Here is a 16,330-nt window from a genome sequence, read left to right on the forward strand (position 1 = left end):
AACTGGAAGTTTGTACCTTTCAAATACTTTCATCCAATCTCCCCTCTCCCCACCCCCCGCCTTTTGTAACCACAAATCCAATCCCCCTTTTTTCTGTTTGTTTGTTGATTTGTTTGTTTTTGACATATAAGTAACCTACAAAACTATGTTAGTTCCTGGTACCAACATAGTGACTCAATATTTTTTTACATTTCAAAATGGTCACCATGATAAGTCTAGTTGTCACCATACAAAGATATTACAAAATTATTGACTATATTCCCCACACTGTATATTTCATAACTGACTCATTTATTTTATCACTGAAAGTTTGTACCTCTTAGTTTCCCTCACTTATTTCTCTCCTCCCCTCACCCACTTCCCTCTGGCAACCGCCTGTTTTTTCTCTGTATCTATAACTCTGTTTCTGTTTGGTTATGTTTTTTTATTTTTTTATTTGTTTTTTTTAAGATTCCACATATAAGTGAAATAATACACTATTTGTCTTTCTCTGACTTATTTCACTTTACATAATTCCCTCTAGGTCCATCCATGTTGTTGCAAATGGCAAGATTTCGTTATCCTAAGGTTCTATTTTTTCAAAGACAAAAATAAAAGCAAGGACTTCCCTGGTGGTGCAGTGGTTAAGAATCCACCTGTCAACGCAGGGGACATGGGTTCGAGCCTTGGCCCAGGAAGATCCCACATGCTGCGGAGCAACTAAGCCCGTGTGCCACAACTACTGAGCCTGCACTCTAGAGTCCGCGAGCCACAACTACTGAGCACACGTGCCACAACTACTGAAGGCCACGTGCCTAGAGGCCATGCTCCACAAAAGAGAAGCCACCACAATGAGAATCCCGCGCACGGCAACAAAGAGTAACCCCTGCTCACAGCAACTAGAGAAAGCCCGCACACAGCAACGAAGACCCAAAGCAGCCAAAAATAAATAAATTTATTTTTTTAAATTAACCATTCATTTAAAAACAAATAAATAAAAACAAGATTACTATTATTGTTTTCTTTGAAACATACTTCCAGTATACTTTTATACTGGAAGTATAAGAATATTGTACTTAGTTTTTTCCCCTAATTTAAAATAGCTTTGTCATATTTTTTCTGATAAAAACAGTATGGTTATTGTAAAAAAAAAAAAGTCAGACGCTATAGAAAAAATAATTTTTTTTAAGAAAATTCACCTAAATCCCACTACCCAAGATAACTATTTAACCACTACTGTTGGACCTTCTTCCAAGCACCTCTCAGATAAATATGCCTACATGTATATCACTTCACAGTCTTTTGCAGCATTCAATGGCTGTAGATTTATTGTACATTTGCAATGTGTGAGGCTCTGTGCTAAGCACTCAAGGGCACTAACCTATTTAAGAATAGCAATATTATAAATTAAGTAGAATTATTATCTATATTTTATAGATGAGAAAATTGAGGCTAGGAGAAGTTAAGTAATCCACTCACAATCCCAAGGCTTAGTGATAACAGAGCGAAGATTCAAACACAAATCTGCGAGATTCCAAAGCCTAAGCTTTGAAGCAGTGCCCTATGCTGTCAGATATTCTCTGATGCACTTACTACTCCCTATTGATTGAGTCTCTAGGTAATTTCCTTACTAAACCGCAGACCACACAGCAACAAGAATAGACATGAGTTTGAACTTTTTGTACCTTTCTGTATATCTCTTTGTCATCAGTTCCCTCCAGAAAGTTTTCACAAAACAGCCTCTTACTTTCATACATACTGCTTTCTTAAAAAGCTGTGCAAAGGTTGAATATGTAAAAATGAAGCTTGCTGGCAGATAAATGTCACATAAAATACCTCTCCATTGTCATTGCTTTTCCACTGCTCTGCAGAGCCTAATTTGTTACATGAAAGTCAATTTATACCACTCAGACTTTGGAAATGCTCCCATTTGTAGTATGTATTGACATGCAATTTTTAATTTATTTTATACCAGCTCAATGGTTCTCAGATATCATATTTTGTACCCCTCAATTAGAAAACATCTTTCTAATTCAGAACACCTAGATCCATGTAGTTTGTTGGTCAGATACTCCATATTGCATGCATGTGGATTAATGGTTCATTAACTTGTTCTTTTACTAAACTCTCACATGGTTTGGAGTGTGTTGTTTTGATTAACTTTTAGTAAATGTTCATTGTTGTATATTGGAAAGGCATGGTCTTGGACATCAGATAGAAGTGGCCACAAATACTAAGTCTGCATTTTTAATAGTTGTGTAAATGTGGGTGAGGCACTTTGCATTTCTGAACTTCAGTTACCTTATTTTGAAAGATGCATTAGCATTCTTCAAGCACTATTGAGAATACACAATTATGAAATAGATGAACATAAAATAAGTAATCAATAAATTTGTTTCCTTCCTTCCTAAAAAAAATCTATGGATATTTATTTATAACATATGAAATTGTGGCTTATAGTAAGGTCAAAATAGGGCCTAAATTATCCTCCCACTAATAACGTATGAAAACACAAGTTTTCCCAGATTAATACTGGGTTTTATCAATCATTTTAGCCATTGCAAACATATAGGTGAAAGGTTGATGTTTATATCTTCTTCAGTTTCAATTGCTTTGACTACTAGTAAAGTTGATAATATTTTGCAAATTGCTTTTCAGTAATTTTTGCCCATTTCCTTTGGAATGTTTGTACCTTTCTTTTTATTTGTGAGAGTGTGCTGTCATATTTATTACAACTATTTTTCTACTAAATTTCCTGACTATTGCAATGCTAATAATACATAAAAAGTGAGGGTACTAGGTATATACTGGTTTATTCACTTTCACAGGAACTACACATACTTCCTGCAAACCTCAAGAGTGCCTTTTCTAACAGAAAACCACAGCTTAAAAGTACAGATAAAATATTTTAGTTTGCATATTTCTTGTGCAAGATCTAGACCAGGGGTTTCTCCATGAGGAGAAAGTATCTTGTTGCTCTGACATTTTGTTTGGGGACTCTCATTAAATCCATAATGAATAGAACACTGCTTATTACTCAGAGCTCTTCTACTGTGTGTTCCTTACTTATTAATTAGGTGACTTATAAAGAAACACCACTTAAAATGGAGTACAAGAAACTATGCCACGGATACCAGTAGAGGCTCTACCACAAACTAGTTTTGAGGAATCAGCCAACCAGTGACTTTCAGTGACTCGGTGCTTCTACCTTTACTTCCATTAACCTCTTGGACATATGATGGAAGCTGGTAGTATTATGTCTACAAAATACTCAGATAATATACAAAGTACAAGTGTAATTTGTAACCATGCTCTTTCTCTTTTGCCATGTAGATCCTAGTATGTCAGACAATAATGCAGGTAAAGAAGTGAAATTAAGGAAATTAGGTAGCTCAAGGGTACATTTTTATGTTCAAGCTCAGGATAATTAAAAGGCAAAGAGGAGAGGGAGAGAGAGAGAGAAAATAGTACCTAATATGAATTGAGTGAGTAGCCTGTTCTCACTCCCAAGGGTTTCTAAGCAGAGTTTTGCAGGTACTGCCAATGGGTGCTGTGAAAACAAGTGGCCTTCATACTTTGATTTTCAAGTTGCCACCAAAATCTCTCCTGACCCAAAGCAATACTCCCATGATTCTGATATAATATCAGAAACTCCTCCATTAAAGTCATTGACTCATAAAGCTATTCCTTCATTCAACAAAAAGAGTTTTTATTATGTGTAAGATACCATCTTAGAAACAGGGGAAAAGAAAAGAATAAGGTATGACTCATGTTCTGGTGAGTGATATATATCTATATCTACGGACATATAGATATATATCATAATCCATTGCAACATGACCTGCACTATCATAGCTTGATTAATTACTTGCAAAGGACCATTGAATCTCCAGGAGCCACAAACAATCCTGGGGTGCATAGAGCATAGAGCCTCACTCTCAGATATTAACACTGAATTATGGTTAATACATTACATAATAGAATGTCACTCTATGAAGCAAGAAGGTCCCTAAGGGAGCTCACAAAGAAGATAATTCTGAAGAAAGAACGTGGGAAGATTGGCTCTATTGGCATTTCCCCAAGTGTTTTATACCAAACACTAGTTTTGAAAGTTATTCTATGAAAAAGGAAGATGGGGTCTACTTCTAATAAGCTTGGAAAATTTTTGTGTATTATTAAATCACAGTATACATCACCATATTAAAAGTTCTGAGAAGACCTTCAGTAAAGTTTAGCTAACCCAGCTTTTCCTAAATATTTTTAACTTATAGAACCCTTTTTCATAGAAGACTTAAACAAACTGGAGATGTATTTTAGAAATACTAATCCAGTGCATTGGTATTCTGTCTAGCGAGGGCCATACTAAAAGTTAGGTGTGATAAGGGTGGGTTCTAAACATAGCACTGTCTAAACTAGTAAGCACAGGAGTCATTTTAAGTTTTGTTTTCCTTTTTTTTCAGAAGGCTGACATTTTGGCCACAAAGTCTGCCATAATCTTAAAATCCTCTGTCATGCAGAATTCAAACACTTATGGGTTTCCTAAACTGGATGTCAGGTAGCCTCAATGTGCCTGAAAAGAAGTATACCTGAGGCCCGACATCCATGACCAGCAGCCATCCTAAGGAGCATTTCCTTGAGAAGCCACATACTGTAATGGAAACCATGAGCTGTAAAATCACATCGTTCAATCTTATCCTGATCCTGGTTCCGTTGATACAAGATGTGTTACACGAAGGAGAATCAAGATCATCCCCACCTCACAGATATCAGAATTAGAAAAGGAACATATAACTTGTCTGGATCATAGGAGGGACTCAATAAATGACAATGATTACAGTCAAAAGACACTGAAACCAACACAAAGACTCTGAAACTAGAACCGAGACTGCCAGAAAAGTTGGTGACAAAGAGAGGAATATGGTTTTTGTCAGAGGTTATGATTTTATTGTTATGAATACTAATGATTGATTTTTTGGAGTCAGCCAAACCTATGATCCACTGTTTCCCTTACCTGATCTCCTCCCCATATTTGAAATACCAGGAGGAAGATGTATGTCATTAGACAACTTTGACCTCAGGCTAGAAGACACTTCCATCTTCCCAATGAGGGATCACTCACAAATACAGTAAGACCTCTTTATTGTGGAATAATTAGTGTGTGAGTGTTATGGATGACCTAACTCTCTGATTAACGAAAACAATTTTTAATTTTATTCTTTATTGAAAAATTTTCCCGTTTTTTTTCTGATAGAGCAGAGGAAAAAAACTGAATCCTTAATGTCAGAGCCTCAGTCAACACATTTCGTATTAGTACCACAGACCAATAACTGATAAACAAAACCTAGAAGGATTCTGACCCTGTATGCATTACTTAAAAGAGCCTATGATACTAGATTGAACCTGAGTGGGTCCCCAAAGTTGATTCCAAAAACAAATGGATCCAATGTTGTCTTATCAGAGTCTTAGCCTGGATATTCCATATAAAAGAGCAGCTACCATCCCACTCCTAAAATTTCTTGTCACCTGCTTTATTTGGACTCATAGCTCTTATCATCACCTTTGACACATCTTTGTATATTCTGTGTATTGTTCTTCTCTCTCTACTAGAATATAATGTCCTAAGAGCTGAGACTGTTTCAGTCTTGAATTCTCAGTGCCTATAATGTAGGAATTCAATAAACATTTATTGATTAAATAAAGGAATAGAAACTGATTCTCTTGTCATTTTCTTCTAAGGACAAAAAAGAGAAGCCCTGTTCAATTTAACTTGGAGCAAACCACTATATGCTGATATGATCCTAATATCATGAAAAATATGGAGAGGGAAAAGCTTAAAGTTTACAGGGACTAGAACAGATCTTAAAAGTGATCTAGCCAATCCACTACATTTTTATGAATGGGAAAACACTTATGGATGCACACAGTTCATTGCATTTTGAGAAATGAATACCCCTCTGTAACTAGTACCACAAGACATAGAACATTTCTGTTACTCTTTGTGTCCTTTCTCACCCAATCCTCTCCATCCCTGGGCCCAGGCAACAACTGATCTGATTTCTGTCACTGTGGATTAGTTTACCTGTTCTAGAATTTTATATAAATGGAAGCAAACAGTGTGTAATCTTTTGAGTCTGCTTTCTTTTACACAGCATAGTGTTTTCAAGATCCATCTATATTGTTCCATGCATCTGAAATTCGTTTAATTTTATTGCTGAATAGTATTTCATGGCATGGATTTAGAACAAGTTGTTTATCTAGTCACCTGCTGATAGACATTTGGGTTGTTTCTAGTTGTGGGCTTTTATTAATAAAGTTACTATGAATACTCTTAAAAAACAAAATTACAGTTATGGGCAACACCAGGAACTTAATGCCTATTCTGTCACATCTCTCGGGCAGGGCTCAGTGGAAGTCAGAAGAGTGACCCCCATCAACAAAAAATGTGATATAGGGCTTCCCTGGTAATGCAGTGATTAAGAATCCACCCGCTAATGCAGGGGACACGGGTTCGAGCCCTGGTTCAGGAAGATCCCAGATGCCACAGAACAACTAAGCCCATGTGCCACAACTACTGAGCTTGCATTCTAGAGCCCATGCGCCACAACTACTGAAGCCCACGAACCACAACTACTGAAGCCCGCGTGCCTAGAGACCATGCTCTGCAACAAGAGAAGCCACCACAATGAGAAGCCTGTGCACTGCAACCAAGAGTAGATCCTGTTTTCCGCAACTAGAGAAAAGCCCATATGTAGCAATGAAGACCCAATGCAGCCAAAAATAAATAAATTAAATAAATAAATTTAAAAGAATAAAGAGATGAGATTGACAAATATGAATCATTTTTTCAAAAATGTGATCTATATGGGGGAGAATGATTCATGCATTTCTTTGTTTGCTTTTCCAACTACACAAGACAGAGCCCCTGTGGAAAAAGTATGCAGTGATAGGTTCATGTGGTGGATGCATGCTTGCACACTAGTCTTCCCCCCATCACCTGCAGTGGCTCCTATTCTGCTGATCCTCTTCGCAGTTCACTGCATCCAACCAGGACAGACATTAAAGTAAAACTAAGTATGAACTGCATTGTGACCTGGGGAATACACACAATTCTAACCCATCTACTTCCCTTCTTTCTGTAAATGACATTACTCAAGTAACTTATAAAAAATTCAAAGTGTTGATCAACATCTACTTTTTAAAAGTTGTTATTAGTACCCCTAATTTCATTATACATTTTCTTACTTATGGCATTTTAATATGTTCCATAATAAGCCATAAATGTAAAGCTGTTCCCAAAAATTTCCCTCAAGTACATATAAAAGTTTTATACTCCCCTTTGCTGCTTAGCTGAGTTTACAGCTTACCTTTTCCTTCTCTTTATAACCATGATCATTTTTCTTTGGGTCACAATCAATAGTCTACAAAAATGAGTCACCATATTTGCACCAATCTCTACACTCCCAGAGCCTCCCTTTTTTTTTTTTTAGTTCTTGTTTCTTCTTTCTTTCTTCATGTCACTTATATTATCCCTGCTGTAGGAATTTACCTAATCTTTGTATTATTATCTCCTATTGGAATAAAGCCCATTAATTTCTGAGTTTACCATCAAAACCAAAGATGGAATCATCCTCCCACTGTTAGAATCAGTTGATAGTCCTAACATTTAAAAAATAAATCTTTAGATATTCAGCATCTGGATTTTTCTTACATAGTCAAAATAAATTTGTTAGGGGTATTTACATTTGCATAACTGACATGAAAAGAGTTTAATAAATGTGTAAACTCTGCATATTTAGTGCCTAAACTGTTAGTGTGGGGAAATGCTAACACTTTTATTAAACAGTTCCTAGAAGTGAATGTATGAATGTATTGAAAGAAGGTAGAAAAATTACACATGCACTTTAGGTATTTCTGGCAGGGATATCTCCACCAAACAAACAAACAAAACAAAACAAAACAAAACAAAAAACGGTACACATATAGAAATTCAAGGAAGCAAATATCAAAATGAAGAAGACTTTTTTTTCTATTCAATGGGGAGAAGAGAGTGAATTAATTATTCAGGTATTATGCCTATAATGGAGTTAGTCATTGAAATATATTAATGTGAGTTTTTCCCTTTCCACATTGGTGTCTGTAGTGGCTATTTGCCAGAATGGTGGCAATATGACTTCCTATGTCTATGGACATTCCCATATCATAGTCCTTTCTCCCAACGTAGAGTCCTGAGTCCATCTCCAACATGTCATTGTCATATGGCTTAGACTGAACCAATCAAACTACCGATACAAGTCTGGATTTGGAAGAGATTAATATGCAGATAGAATGTTCCACATGGAATCCATGTTTTGGGAGAATTTTATGATTGTGGACAAAAGCCATGGAGTTTGTTTGTTTTTAGTTAACTGACTTTATTTTTAAGGTCAGTTTTAGTTTCGCAGCAAAATTGAGCAGAAAGTACAGAGTCCCCATATATCCCCTTGCTCCACACACATATATAGCCTCCCCCTATCATCATCCCACACCAGAGGGGTTCATTTGTTCCACTGATGAACCTACATTGACACATCACCACCCAAAGTCCACATTTTCCATTAGGACACACTCTTTGTGTTGTACATTCTATGGGTTTTGACAAATGTACCCACCCTTTACAGCTTCATACAGAATAGTTTTGCCACCCCAAAACTCACCTGTGCTCCACCTATTTATCCCTCCCTCAGTCTAAATTTCTGGAAACCACCACTCTTTACTGCCTCCGTAGTTTGCCTTTTCCAAAATGCCATATAATTAAAATCATATATTATGTAGTCTTTTCACACTGACTTCTTGCACTTAATAGTATATTTTTAAGTTCCTTCCATGTCTTTTGTGACTTGGTCGCTCATTTCTCTTTACTACTGAATAATATTTCATTGTATGGGTGTAGCAGAGTTTATGTAGCAGAGTTTATTTATCTAGTCTCCTGTCGAAGGACGTTTTGGTTGCTTCCAAGTTTTGGCAATTTTGAAAAAAAGCTATTAAAACATCCATGTGCAGGTTGTGTGTGAGCATATGTTTTCAACTCATTTGGGCACATTCCAAGGATAGCAAGTGATGGATCATATGGCAAGACTATGTTTAGCTTTGTAAGGAACTGCCAAACTATTCATAAGTGGCTGTGCCACTTTGCATTCCCACCAATAATGAATGAGAATTCCTGTTGTTCCACATCCTTGCTTTCATTTGGTGTTGTTAGTGTTTTCAATTTTTACCATTGTAATAGGTGTGTAGTGGTATGTCATTATTATTTTAATTTGCAATTTCCTGATGAGGTATGATGTTGAGCATCTTTTCCTATGTTTATTTTCCATCTGTATATCTCCTTTGGTGAGGTATTTGTTAAAATCTTTTGCCTGGGTTATTTAGTCAAGTTGTCTGTTTTCTTATTGTTGAGTTCTAAGAGCTCTATGCATGCTCTGGATAACAGTCCTTTATCAGATATGTCTTTTGAAAATATTTTCTCCAACCTGTGGCTTATCTTCTCCTTCTCTTGACAGTCTTTCACAGAACAGAAGTTTATAATTTTAATGAGCTCCAATTTAATTTTTTCGCTTAAGGAGCAGACCTTTGGTTTCATACCTAAAACAAAAATCATCTCCAAACACAAGGGCATCTAGATTTTCTCCTATGTCATGTTCTAGATGTTTAATAATTTTGTGTTTTACACTTGGCCTATGATACATTTTGAGTTAATTTTTCTTGAAACGTGTAAGGTCTGTGCCTAGATTTTTTTTTTTTTTTGCTTGTGGATACCAGTTGTTCCAGAACTATTTGTTGAAAAGATTATCCCTTCTCCCATCATACCCACTCTAAGAAGAGTTGTACATTACTTCTCTCTTTCCTGAGGCTGAGATATCACAGAAAGTCACTATCTGAGATCAGGCTCAGTTTCTTAATAACTGTGTGCTCTTAGCCAAGACAATCAATCTCTCTGTGGCTCAGTTTTCTTACCATTTAAATTTCAGTGACAGTTTTAGACTCGCTGTATTGTTACATCTATATCTACAAACAAATATAATACTCTACAAGTATTACAATCACAGTGGAAGAATTCCCTAGTGAAGAGAGAAACTTGTGACAACGTCTTTCTTCAAACTAGCTAAGGATGCATCTTTCATTTCCTATTTAATAGTGGTAACTCATACTTATATATAAATTCAGAAAATTTTTAGAGAACATTCTTGGTATAATTCTCCCCTTCTCTCTGTTATTTCTATTTCTTGATCATGTCCATATTATTACCTATTTCCAATGCTGTACTGCAATTGGTTTTCTTACATCATAGTGTCATCTGCTGGATTGTGAGTTCTTGGAGAACAGAAGTGGTGTTTTAATTATCTTGACATATTCTAAGCTTAACAAGCTGCCTGTCTTATAGCAAGTACTCAAAACTATTTGCTGAATTGAACCTCCTGTTAATAAAGTTTATTTTCTCTTATACATAATTTTAGAACTATGAAAGTATAGAATGAAGGATATAATGTAATTTGTTATTCCTCCCATTCATCCCAAAAATATGAATTGACCCCCTTCCACTGTTCTGTGCTAGGCAAGGGGACCTGGTGTCATAATTCACACAAGCAGCTTCTAGTCTAAATACAGGATTGGGGTGAGGGAAGCACAGACAGGCAAAGGAGTAATTTCAAAATAAATTGGTAAGATTTAGGTTAAAGTTAAGTATAAGATGCCACAGAAGCACAAAAGAGGGGTTGCAGTCACTAAAAATACAAATTAATATTGTAAGATCTCTCCTTCTTAGATTATTTCATTGAATTGAATTGAAGTCCAAAAAAACCACAGGGTTATTGTTAGTAGACTCAGGTCCTGACTAAGTGATTCAAAACATCCAGTCAGTTAGTTTAAAGTTATGTGCACTATTTGGTTGAAACCTCTTAGCCTTACATAGCTCCCTTAGATAATGTGATAACAAGATATGTATACCTATATTCTTCCACATATATTATTACCTTTTGAAAACCTCTAGAGTTTGGAAGACATTTGGGAAACTCAAGTACATGTTCAGTCAGGAAACTTTCCTTTCATCTTCTGTGACTTTGCTAGGTTTCACCCCTCATAAAACAAGTGTTTTCTTCTTAGTGTTTCGTTTAAGACCAGCTTTGAACATTCTGGTAAGCAAATATCAATGAGAAAGGACAGATGACACCACCCTTTGCTAGGAGGCACTGTGTTAATCATTTCCTCTCTGGTTCACTAGTTGGATGACTAGAAGTAAGCTGATTCCAACAAGCTGCCCTCAGTTACCCTCTGAAAATACTTGACATTGCTGATTGCCCCTTTAGGACTAGTAAAACTGTCCTTTCTCTGCCCTTGAAACTATCTAGGTTTGATCAGCTCTTAACTATTTAAAATCAGATAGAAGTGGGTGTATACATCATCAGCTACTTGGATAGTAGAGTCATACACATGAATCAAATTAGCAACTTAATAAGAACAAGGGGGGCATGAGTCTGGGGTGCTAAGTGCCCAGGTGAAGTAATGTTAATTAAAACATTACTGCAAATTGTGATCACATTCAAAAATGTTCCAGGTGACAGTGTTTGGAATGTTAAAACCTTACTGGCAAAACAAAAAAGCATGACTTGTATGATAACTAGAGTAGTGACAGTTATGGAAATCACAGAAAGGCAGTGAGATCATTGCCCAGTTTGAGGAGAATTGATTTTTGTTTGCATAAAGTATCTTTCCATCAAAAGTCTAATCTTTGCTACTTTGGCAAATGAAAGAACTCACAAGTTATATATTTTTTTCTTTCTTTTAAGGACATCAAATGAGACACAGAGGTATGAGAATTTGCTCCAGATCAAACTTGAATGAAGCCACTTTTTGAGTGGTGAACCCTCAGAATGGGACCCCAATAGCGGTTGGATCATTTTCTCCTTTATTCCATAAAAATAGAACTCCATTATAAAGACAGGTTGAAATAGATTTTAAATTGTCATTGTCACAGTTGTCACCTATAACTCGTGTAGAGAACCATTTTGTGCTAGAACCTAAAAATGATGAATATAGCTTTCATCTCTAATAAACACTGACCAAAATCTCTCCCATCATGGCTATCATCAAAAGGAGGTACAGTTAAGACAGATATAGAACACAAATGATGTATTACTTTTACAAATATGTAATGAATAAACTTTGGGACTGTTCTTAATAATAAATATTTATTAATAAGAGCATCTAAATTAATATGAAAGACATAAAAAAGTATAAAAAAATAATTTGACTCATACAGCACTTTTATAAAAGGTGAATATAATGTAATTAGTCCATGAGCTTTAAAGGGAAATGAGCTGCCTGGCTAGTGAGGGGACAAGATGCCAGAGGGTCACTACCCACTCAGGGTCACAGCTGTATTGCTGGATTGTTGGGCTCCTGTAGGCTTGGTCTGGCTCACATTTCTCCTAGTGGACTTGTCTATTGTTCGGACTGCTTTTTTCACCCATTCAACATGTGGATCAGCACAGACTTTAAGGCCACGTCTGGTAATAAATCTGCAATGCAAAGAAAAAATAGACAAAGTTAGTCACATCCTCAAAGCCTTGGGACCAGAAGTTAAGATCAGACCATATATAAGAGATCTTGTGCAGAAATGACTGGACAAAGCAGTTTTTCAGATTCAGGAAAACATAAATGAAAATCTTTCTTCTGCAATCTATTTTCCCATAAAGGAGAAGTAGCTCCAGGTAATACCCAGATCCCTGGTTCAGCATAAATTGCAGGCTCCTTTTCTCATCATTGCTACCAGGTGATGTAATTAAACTGGACACTTGAGGTTATCTAGTCCAATTTTTTCATATCATATTCTTTTTCACATCTAAACACACTCATCTTATTTTCTGGGCAAAAGGTGATTTCTTTATCATATTTTGGGAGGTAAAGTTGCAATTGTGTGTTGGGAAGAGTTGGTATTCTGAAGATGAGATCCTGGAAAGAGAATGGTACCATGTAGGCTAGTTGTTGACACTATTCCTCGAGTTATGGCAACTGATAAAATATGGCACTGTACTCCAGCCCACCATAAAGGCAGAGAAAGGCAGGGAAGGGGAAGGATGGGAAGGGAGGTATCCCACACCAGTGTGTCTCTATGGTCAAATCCTGATCTGAACCAGCCAGCTCTAAACCTAACCCTCGGGACTGAGCATATTATTCATCTGGTTCCCAGTTAGATTCTTCTGCTAAGATAAAGTAGAAAGGAGGGTGATATTCTTCACTTGGTTGCCAATTTTTTGTCATAAACATTGTTTGGGGCTACATAAGGACATGGTTCATATGGAAAAACAGAAAGACTATTGGCTATGTTGAGGTTTTCCTCCTTGTTGACATTTTTCCTGAGGAGGGCAGCATTTCTATATACTGTGTTCCATCAAGCCCAGATTTGGGAGAGAGAAACTCACATCACTGCTTTCATGGAGCCCTCCTTGATGGTGTAGGTCTTGATGTTTTTAATTGGCAGTCGCTGGGTAGTCAGACTCACACAGATGGTCTTTTCTAGAACTTCAGTCCCCACACCTAGCAAAGAAAACCATGCAAATAAAAATAAGTTATAGTTTCTAATACTATAAATGTTTGAATGTTATAAATAAAACAACAAAGAGTGACATGATAAAGAATAATTTGGGAAAGGAACACTAAATATGGGAGAGGTAGATCATTTTTGACCGAATACATAAAGGCTTTCTCATTTTAAATGGTAAAATGTAAAATATGTGAAAGAAGTAGTTCATAAAGTACTCCTCCTCAATAGAAATGGTCCAGGGGATTGAACATTTTAAGTGTAGAGAATATCTTACATTAGAGAAGGGAAAATTACTTGGAAGAGTGAATAATAGTAAGGGTTTTCTGAAATCTAAAAAGGGTTTCTAAGTGCTGATTTCCTCCTAAGTTGAAGAGACTGGTATTTGCTTCTCAAGGAAGCAAATATTCTCAGAGATTATTTCTCAGAGAAATATTCAGCAAAAAAGCATCTAAAATAATAGCTGATGATGACAAAATTTGAGCTACAGTGTTGCTCATATCAGAAGCCTTTCTATAAAGATGAAACTGAGCAGAAAGTATTCACTAACATTGCTCTTTATCTCTCCTTCTCTCCATCACACAATATCCAGTCTGTACATTCTTAACCCTCTACATTTGCCTATTTATTTATTTACTTATTTTTTATTTTTTGCCAATTTATTTTTAATGCTGAACTATCTCTGAACCCAGTTAAAGAAGGAAATACCTAAGTGTCTACAGTCTTCCTCAGTCTTCTTTCCCCTACCCATACATGGGTTTTCACCAAATGGCAGAATATTGTCTCAGACAAATGCCAGCCAGCCATGGTTAAGACAACATTTGGCCTAAACTTTTTGTTTCATCAATATTTTTTTATTTGGGGCACAATTTCAGTGAGTTCCAGACATTGCCATCTCTATTTATGGACACCCTTGGCATCCCTGATCAGCTTCAGGTATTCCACTCTAAGTAATAAGTCTATGGATTAGGAAGTTGAAAGGAGAGTTAACTGAAACGCTAATTATACCCAAAGGATATTCCCTTTTGTTGCCAGAGACACAAGGAGAAATACACTCCAACCAGCTGGGAAATAATGATCCTTTAAGAAACATGTGTAGAATGCTCAGGTAAGCCTCAGTGTAGTTAAGTCTCATCTGGGTATGTCTTGTAGGTTTATTTGATTGTATATAAGACGTTAATATTTGTTAGCACTTATGGTCTCTTATAAACTCAAGAAATTGATCATCAGTGGAAACAACATTCATAGAAGTAATAATAGACTCTCCTACACAATTAAAGGTAATATTGATTTCCTGGTATGAAGGTATGAGCTACTAGTCAATTTTGTTTTCATACAAAACATTGATTTCCTTCAGAACATACACCCTCTAGCTCATTACCGCATTGTGAAGTGTCAAAATTTGGAGGATTTTCAAGATCAATACTAAACAGGCAAAAGCTTCAAAGTTGTCATCACCATTCCACAGCTAACATTAATCAAGAATTTAGGACTTGTGTGGAAACCTCATAAGTGATCATAAGATTTATTTCATTTTAATCCCAGGTAAGTGTATTGGTTATTACATTCTTTTATAGATAAGTAAGCACAGGCACAGAGAGGTGAAGTAATTTACCCCAAATCACCCAACTATAAAAAATAGGGGCCCAGATTGTAACCAAGTTTTATCTTTGAAATCTACAAAGTCTCCTAGAGTCAAATTATTCCCATTTTGCCCATGGGAAGCCTGAGGCTTAGCTCAGAGAAAGTATACTCCAGTCAAAGCCTGAGTCAAAACCAAAATGTGTGGCCACTGCCTGCATATGTAGATGCTCCTTATCTCATAAATAAGCTTTTGACTTACCGTCCACAGTGTATGCAGCGAGACAGCAGATCCCGAGGAAGGCCAGGATGAGAAGTCTCATGGCTGAGGTCCTGATGAGCTGTGCAGCGAGAGGATGAGGAACTGATCCTTTCAGTCTCCTTTATTCCTCCAGTGATCAGCGCACTTCCTGTGGTGAGAGGGGGCTTTCAAGGTGGTTGTGGAATCACGGAAAGTCTTTGCAATACTGATGCTTTCTTTGGTTGAAAAAAAAAGTTCCTTTGTCCCCACTCATACTAACCCAACACCTTGTGGCCTTTTCTCTTCCTCCTGTGGTTAATATGTCCGTGAAACCAAATATGTGCACAAAAGAAACAGTTGTCTCATCTCCTGCCACCATTCTAAATTCAAACCTTCCACTGCACACATGCTCCAAGGCCATGCCAGTGTCATGGCCCAGGACAGGGACAGTGTAAAGGAAACAAGGTGGAGTGGTCCCTGTGGTCCATCTCCCCCACCTGCCTCATGTAACATCAGCTGTGACATGAGGCTTCCAGCACTGTGGATCCTAAGCCCAGTGACGCCTTAGGGAGGTGAAGGGATGCTGTTGCTTCCCTGAGCTCCTCACTCCTCTGCCTTAATCTTCTTATTTCTCTCCTCTGTCCTCATTCAAGTGATCCCCTTTCTTTACACCAGCCTCCCCACATACCCAAGAAACATTTCAATAATGATGATTGGAGCCTGTCTATATGCACAGGTTTGCCTTATTTTAACTTAATACATACCTTTTTAAAAGATTTTGAAAAGTTGCCCTCAGAAAAACTTTATTTTGGAAAAAAGAAAAAGGAAATTATCTATAATCTTACCATTCTGTTTTCATTTTTAATGTTTTTCAATGAGTATCTATCAGTATATATATGTTTGCAGAGTTGAGACAATTATAAAGACTAATTTTACATCTATGTATATATGCT

At 36.6% G+C, this 16,330-nt stretch overlaps 1 protein-coding gene across 1 annotated transcript; it reads right to left on the reverse strand.

Moving 5' to 3' along the window:
• Positions 1 to 12,370: 12,370 nt before the first annotated feature.
• LOC307047816 (lymphotactin-like) lies at positions 12,371 to 15,459 on the reverse strand (the record flags this gene model as incomplete). The annotated part of the gene is made up of 3 exons (XM_079696499.1): positions 12,371 to 12,533; positions 13,437 to 13,551; positions 15,399 to 15,459. The coding sequence occupies 3 exons, from the start codon at positions 15,457 to 15,459 to the stop codon at positions 12,371 to 12,373; spliced, it is 339 nt and encodes a 112-aa protein (XP_079552625.1).
• Between the last annotated feature and the right edge of the window lie 871 nt (positions 15,460 to 16,330).

This window comes from Hyperoodon ampullatus (assembly GCF_949752795.1).
Source record: "Hyperoodon ampullatus genome assembly, chromosome: 2".
Taxonomy (NCBI): Eukaryota; Metazoa; Chordata; class Mammalia; order Artiodactyla; family Ziphiidae; genus Hyperoodon; species Hyperoodon ampullatus.